General features: G+C 49.0%; 1 protein-coding gene across 1 annotated transcript in view; it reads left to right on the forward strand.

Moving 5' to 3' along the window:
- Positions 1-1,514: 1,514 nt before the first annotated feature.
- Positions 1,515-7,500, forward strand: part of LOC115835843 (putative POM121-like protein 1) — a 6,453-nt gene continuing 467 nt past the window's right edge. Inside the window, 5 exon segments of the mRNA XM_030815161.1 lie at positions 1,515-1,544; positions 4,704-4,748; positions 6,315-6,464; positions 6,574-6,808; positions 6,811-7,500. The exon segment at positions 6,811-7,500 is cut by the window's right edge and continues 467 nt beyond it. Of these exon segments, the coding sequence (XP_030671021.1) occupies positions 1,515-1,544; positions 4,704-4,748; positions 6,315-6,464; positions 6,574-6,808; positions 6,811-7,500 (1,150 nt within the window).

Consider the following 7,500-nt stretch of genomic DNA (forward strand, 5'->3'; position numbering starts at 1 on the left):
ACTGCAGTCTAGCCTGGGCATCAGAGAAATTCCATCTCAAAAGAAAAATATGACTTCATAAAAACGAAGTAAGAAGAAACAGAAAATTATGTCTAGATCTAGAACCATTAAAGGAATTGAAGGTTTATTTTAAAATCTGTATCCCATCCCCTCAAAAATCTCACAAAAAACAAAACCAAAGGAAAGCACCTGGCCCAGATGATTTTGTAGATAAGTCTGGCAAACATTAAAAAAAAACAGAAAGTCTTTATCTTCTACAAAATTTTAAAAAAATAATTAATTAATGTATTTATTTCTGAGAGGAAGTCTCACTCTGTAGCCCAGACTGGAGTGCAGTGCTGTGATCTCCACTCACCGCAAACTCCGCCTCCCAGGTTCAAGTGATTCTCCTGCTTCAGCCTCCACAGTAGCTGGGATTACAGGTGTGCCTGGCTAATTTTTTGTAGTTTTAGTAGAGATGGGGTTTCACCACGTTAGCCAGGGTGTTCTTGAACTCCCGACCTCAGGTAATCCGCCGCCTCGGCCTCCCAAAGTGAATGAGCCACAGTGCCTGGCCTACATAATCTCTTTTTTTTTTTTTTGAGACGGAGTCTGGCTCTGTCACCCAGGCTGGAGTGCAGTGGCGCGATCTGGGCTGACTGCAAGCTCCGCCTCCCGGGTTCACGCCATTCTGCTGCCTCAGCCTCCGGAGTAGCTGGGACTACAAGCGCCTGCCACAAAACCCGGCTAATTTTTTGTATTTTTAGTAGAGACGGGGTTTCACCGTGTTAGCCAGCATGGTCTCGACCTCCTGTCCTTGTGATCTGCCCACCTTGGCCTCCCAAAGTGCTGGGATTACAGGCGTGAGCCACCGCCCCCAGCCCTGGCCTACATAATCATTCAGAAAAAGAAGCAAATGGACTTCTCCCCAACTCATTGTGAATTTAGTATAAGCTTAATACGAAACCAGACATAAATATACAAGGAGGCAAAAGTATAGACTAACTTCTTACGGATATATATGCAAAAATGCTAAATAAAATATTAGCAAATAATCCAGAAATGGATTAAACATGTATCACGACCAAGTTGGGTTTTCCTAGGAAACTAAGATGATGTAATAAAAGAAAAAACTATTAAAGTAGTACAAACTGTCAAAGGAAAAAACCTGTATGATCATTGCAACGGGTTCATTTGCGACATAATGTAACTTTTTTCTTTTTTTTTAAGTCTTTTTGGCTGTAAGTTTATTCAATGCAAAATAATCCTCTCCAATTTTACTGACGTGGCTGACCACGTCCACGACCAAATCTGCCTCTAAACTGGAATTCGGTTGCTGACCCAGCCCCAGCCTCGGCTTTCTTGTCGGCACCAGGGGGCAGAGCACTCCCTCTGTAGGTAGCTCTGTGGGCCTCCCCTCTTGTGAGTCCTGCAGGTCGCTCACCCTCCAGACCTTTAGGCCGAGGTCTGCCAGTCCCTGGACGGCTGTGGCATGGGGTGGCAGGCACAATCTCCGGGGGCAGATGAAGGTAATCATGGAGATACTGGATACCCTCATTGGTAAGGTACGAGCAGACATCTCTCCAGGCAAATTGTTCCTTCACGTAGTAGCCTCGGGACTATGTGACATGAAGGTTGGGCACATCTTCTTTTTTTTTTTCTTTTTGACATGAGTCTCACTCTGTCGCCCAGGCTGGAGTGCAGGGGTGCGATCTGGGCTCACTGCAACCTCCGCCCCCTGGGTTCAAGCGATTCTCCTGCCTCAGCCTCCGGATTAGCTGGGATTACAGGCACGCACCACCACATCCAGCTAATTTTTTATATTTTTGGTAGAGACAGGGTTTCATCATGTTGGCTAGGCTGGTCTCAAACTTCTGACCTCAAGTGATCCACCTGCCTTGGCCTCCCAAAGTGCTGGGATTAGAGGCATGAGCCACCATGGCCGGCCTGTCCTAGTCTTTATATGCCCATATATTTGAGCCCTTCTTGACTAGGTTCCCAGAGAATCGGTGCTTGGCTTGCCTGGACACGGAATAAATTGATTTATTGATAAATAAATGTTGTGCCCACAATGACTTGCCTCATAACTTTTTAGTAGTCAGGATCCTCCCACAGTAGACTCTTGTAACTACAAGAATATTTTTTTGTTGGTGTTGCATGTAGAGTTTCCTGTAAAATGGCTTCCAAGATATTTTTCATTTCTAGTAAAGAATCTGTGAGTTGATTTTTAAGTAGTATTATGTCTACCTTATGTGGAAGGTAAGAGATAGCCCTTTGTTTTCCTCAGGAGGTTTTAATTATATGATCTCCTTGGAGAAGTAAAGGAAACTCTGGAGCTTCCTGTGTGGCTGTGAATGTATCATTAGCTTTGGGCAGGGCTCCCAGAGCTGTGAACCCTGTCCTGAGGAGCACTGGGACATTCTAGTGAGCGTTCAGGCCACCCAGATTGCAGCCTCGTAAATGACGGGTTTATTTCTCTAATGAGAGTGGTTTGTGTCTTCACCCAAATAATATTTTAATATTAAATTACGACAAATATTTTAAATTTTAAAGTAGGTATATATAAATTGTATGATTTTAAAAATAATTTCAATAATTGTTTAAAAAAGTAATTTTAATACATTTCAATAATTTATTTTAGACTCAAGGGGTACACCCACAGGTTTGTTGCATGGGTATGTTGCACGATGCTGAGGTTTGGGGTACGGATCCCGTCACCCAGGTAGTGAGCATAGTTTTTCAACTCATGCCCATCCCTCATTCCCTTCTTCCAATTAGTATGATTACAACTAAGAATTTTACTTTTACAGCTCTAATTTAATACATATTAATCTAGACCTGGCAATAAGTATTCTGCTCTAAGAAAGGTTTTATGTTAAATAACATGATAGTTAGTCCCTTCAAAATAAAAAATTTCGATTTAAGAATACCAGCACGGGCCCGGCGTGGTAGCTCAAGCTTGTAATCCCAGCACTTTGGGAGGCCGAGGGCAGATCATCTGAGGGCAGGAGTTCGAGACCAGCCTGGCCAACATGGTGAAACCTATCTCTACTAAAAATACAAAAATTAGCCAGACGTGGTGGCAGGTGCCCGTAATCCCAGCTACTCGGGAGGCTGAGGGAGGAGAAGCGCTTGAACCCGGGAGGGAGAGGATGTAGTGAGCCAAGATCATGCCGTCGCACTCCAGACTGGAGGAGAAGAGCAAGACTTCGTCTCAAAAGCAAAAAGTATACCAGCACTGGTGACAACATTGGACAAGTAGACAAATCTAGAAGGGGCAGGTTGAGCTGTGTAGTTTTAGTGTTGTTACAGTTTGTTGATATGTTGTGAAATATTCATTGAGATCAAAATCTGGCATTCCTAACTTGTGTTATGTGGAGGCCACATGGAGTGGCAGAAGTGAAGTGGGGTTTGAATTCAGACCGTTGTTCCTCAAGAATGAATTGAGCTGGAGAGAATTACTTGCAATCTCTGATCCTTAGTTCCTCCATCTAGACATACCCACCTGGGATCGTGTGAGGATTCAGTGAACTGTAAGAGGTACCTGCCTGGGAGAGGCTCAAGGCCTTCAATGCCTTTCCCTGTTATTTTGGGAGTAGTACATCTGTTTTGGTGTTTTTAAGAAACACTGTTTGACAAATACATGAGGCATACTTCATGGACTATTGTTGTTTCAGATTATTCTTAGAACACAGAGGCAGGATCCACAGTGTTTTTATGAGGAGAGCTACTTTTTATTCTCCCAAACCTTGGCTTTCCTGGATTAGAGGTCTCAGTGATGTGTGCTGATGTGACACCCTTGAGCAAAGTTGGAGAAGAGATGGTGGTAATTTCCACCACTTCCCCTTCTCCAAGACACTGGAAGTGCTGTGAACTGTGCTCCTTAGCTCCTCTGCTCTGTAATCTCTGCCCGGGGGCTCTAGAGGGGCTCTAGGCAGGAGTGTCAGCCAGTGATTCCTCCGTCTTGACCAGGTAGGGACCCAGGATCTTCTGGTGAATTCTGATTTGTTTTTTTATGAGCCTGAGGGTCATTTTAGGAATTTGTGGAAGCATTTGTGATTGTCTCAATGGTTGGTGGGTGCTATAGGCATTTATTTAATAGGTAGGGCCCATGGAATTCAAGGCTTAGTGCGGTGACAGTTCTGTAAAATAGAACTTTTCCTATGATCTACACGGCTTTAGAATATCCTTTTTTTTTTTTTTTCTGAGACTGAGTCTTACTCTGTCACCCAGGACAGAGTGTAGTGGTGTGATCCCAGCTCACTGCAACCCAGGTTCAAGCGATTGTCCTGCCTCAGCCTCCCAAGTAGCTGGAATTAAGAGGTGTGCCACCACGCTCGGCTAATTTTTGTATTTTTAGTAGAGGCGGAGTTTCACCATGTTGGCCAGGCTTTTCTCCAACTCCTGATCTCCTGATCCGCCCACCCCGACCTCCCAAAGTGCTGGGATGCGTGAGCCCCCACACCTGGCCACTATTTTTTCTTTCTTTCTTTTGTGTGTGTGTGTGTGTGTGCGTTTGTGTGTGTGTGTGCGTTTGTGTGTGTGTGTGTGTGACGAAGTTTCGCTCTTGTTGCCCAGATTGGAGTGCAATGGTGCTATCTCAGCTCACTGCAATCCCGGTCTGAGCAGGAGAGCAGGAATCTTCAGCGATCCACTGGCGGATCTGCAGCCATTGTAAGCGCTTAGTCTTCCCATATCTTTTGCGCGCGTGCCTCTCCTTCCAGTACCTATCCCGCAAGCGTCCCCCAGCCTACCCCTATCGCCAGCAGGTGCTGAGATCGCGCCATTGCACTCCAGCCTGGGGGACCAGAGCGAAACTCTATCTTAAAAAAAAAAGGACGAAAATTTTGGAAAAATATGGAAGAAACCAAATGGATTTTTAGCTCAACTAACTCGTAATTATTCAGTGTCTATTTTTTGCAAGAAACCATATATTTCATGTCTACAATCAGGGCCAGAGTCCCAGCTCTCAAGTGTGGGTGTTTCCTAAGCAAATTGAAGAACACAGGCATAAAAGTGCATTGAATTAATAAAATTTTTCTCCCTGTCTCTCGCTCTCTTATTTTATTTATTTATTTATTTATTTATTTATTTATTTATTTATTTATTTTTTGAGACGGAGGTTCGCACTGTCACCCAGGCTGGAGTGCAGTGGCGAGATCTCAGGTCATGTCACCGCGCCCGGCCTTTTTTCTCGGCCGGGCGCGGTGGCTCACGCCTTTAATCCCAGCACTTTGGTAGGCCGAGGCGAGCTGATCACGAGGTCAGGAGATCGACACCATCCTGGCTAACACGGTGAAACCCCCTCTCTACTAAAAATAGAAAAAATTAGCCGGGTGTGGTCGCGAGCGCCTGTAGTCCCAGCTACTCCAGAGGCTGAGGCAGGAGAATGGCGTGAACCCGCTAGGCGGAGCTTGCGGTGAGCCGAGATCAGGCCACTGGAATCCAGCCTGGGCGACAGAGGGAGACTCCGTCTCAAAAAAAAAAAAAAAAAAAAAAAAAGACAGAGTCTGGCTCCGTTGCCCAGGCTGGAGTGCAGTGACGCGATCTCGGCGCATCGCAATCCCTGCCCCGACCCCGGGTTCAAGTCATTGTGCTGTCTCAGCCGCCCGAGTAGCTGGTACTACACGCGCGTGCCACCATGTCTGACTAAATGTGTATTTTTACTAGAGACGGGGTAGACGGGGTTTCACTATGTTGGCCAGGCTGGTCTCCAATTCCTGATCTCCTGATCCGCTCGCCCCGACATCCCAAAGTGCTGGGATGCATGAGCCCCCACACCTGGCCACTATTTTTTCTTTCTTTCTTTTGTGTGTGTGTGTGTGTGCCTGTGACGAAGTTTCGCTCTTGTTGCCCAGGCTGGAGTGCAATGGTGCGATCTCAGCTCACTGCAATCCCCGCCTGAGCAGGAGAACAGGAATCTTCAGCGATCCACGGGCAGATCTGCAGCCATTGTTGGTACCTGTTCTTCCCGCGTCCTTTGTGCCCGCGTCTCTCTTTCCAGTACCTACTGCATGCCCCCCAACGTCCGCCTCCCGCCATTGCCAGCAAGTGCGTTGCGCGGGTACCTTGCTGCGTTAAGGTCGCTCTGTCACTGGCGCCATTATGTGCACACGCAGCCACTCCCTCAGGTTTAAAAGGCGCGTTGCCCGGCCACATAAAGGTCGCTCTGTCACTGGCGCCATTATGTGCACACGCAGCCACTCCCTCAGGTTTCCTAGGCGCGTTGCCTGGCCACATAAAGGTCGCTCTGTCACTGGCGCCATTATGTGCACACGCACTCCCTCAGGTTTAAAAGGCGCATTGGCCGGCAACACAGCTCATTGCTGGCTTAGCCTTTGGCCAAGTTGGTAGCTCCACGAGGACGCTCAGAGCCCAGCTCTGGAGAGCTGAAGCATCCGACCGTTCCCCACTGCTCCCAGGAGCGGTTACCTGGGCACTCTGTGCCCCTTATTCCTGTCCGGGCCCAGGCCGAGGACCTGCCAGTAGGGCTCAATTGCCTGGAGCCCGTTCAGCCCATCCCCAAGTTCACTTTGCTTGTGGGATCTCCCCGTTGCTCCTGCCCCTGGTCTGAGTGGCAGGCCATCTTGCAAGCACCGGGACACTTCGCATCAGTGGTGTCAAGACAATCCTTCCGTGATCCTGCAAGCCCTGTCTTCCTTCCGGGATCAGCAAGCCAGTGCTGTGTGCTCCGAATTCCAGGGCATCCTCCAGCTCAGCCACTGCACTGAGCACAAGGACTCTCTGTGGGGCCCAGGAGCAGGAAGTCACCCCTTTGGGGCCCACAACACCCGGCTGTCCCCAGACTCGTGACCAGGGAAGGCAGTGTTGAGGAGAGCAAGGCAGGGATGCCTGAGCAGGACAAAGACCCCAGAGTCCAAGGATTTGATGATCACGGAAGGGTCCCCAAGGTCACCAGGGATGCACCGAGTGCATTTCGGCCCCTGCGGGACAATGGAGGCCTCTCTCCCTTCGTGCCCAGGCCTGGGCCTCTGCACACAGTCCTCCATGCCCAGAGGACAGAAGTCAGAGACAAGCAGAGGCCCCAGACCTCCTGCACGAGCTCAGGCACAAAACGAAACGCCATCTCGAGCTCCTACAGCTCCACGGGAGGCTTCCCGTGGCTAAAGCGGAGGAGGGGGCCAGCCTCATCCCACTGCCAACCAACCCTCAGTTCCTCAAAGAAGGTCAGTGAGAACAGACCTCAGGCTGTCTCTTCGGGTCACACTCAGCGTGCACCAAGGCAGACGCTCGCCCCCAGGAAAGGCTCCCCCAGATCCCAGGCCTCTAGGCCCTGTGGACGCAAGTTTCCCCTGCTGCCACGCAGGCGAGGGGAGCCTCTGATGATGCCACCTCCGTTAGAGCTGGGGTTCCGGGTCACTGCTGAAGACCTGGACCGGGAGAAGGAGGCTGCGTTCCGGCGGATCAACAGGGCACTGCAGGTTGAGGCCAAGGCCATCTCGGACTGCAGACCCTCAAGGCCTTCCTACACTTCGTGCTCACCTGCAGCAGGGGCTTCTG

This window comes from Nomascus leucogenys, chromosome 7b (genome assembly GCF_006542625.1).
Source record: "Nomascus leucogenys isolate Asia chromosome 7b, Asia_NLE_v1, whole genome shotgun sequence".
Classification (NCBI taxonomy): Eukaryota; Metazoa; Chordata; class Mammalia; order Primates; family Hylobatidae; genus Nomascus; species Nomascus leucogenys.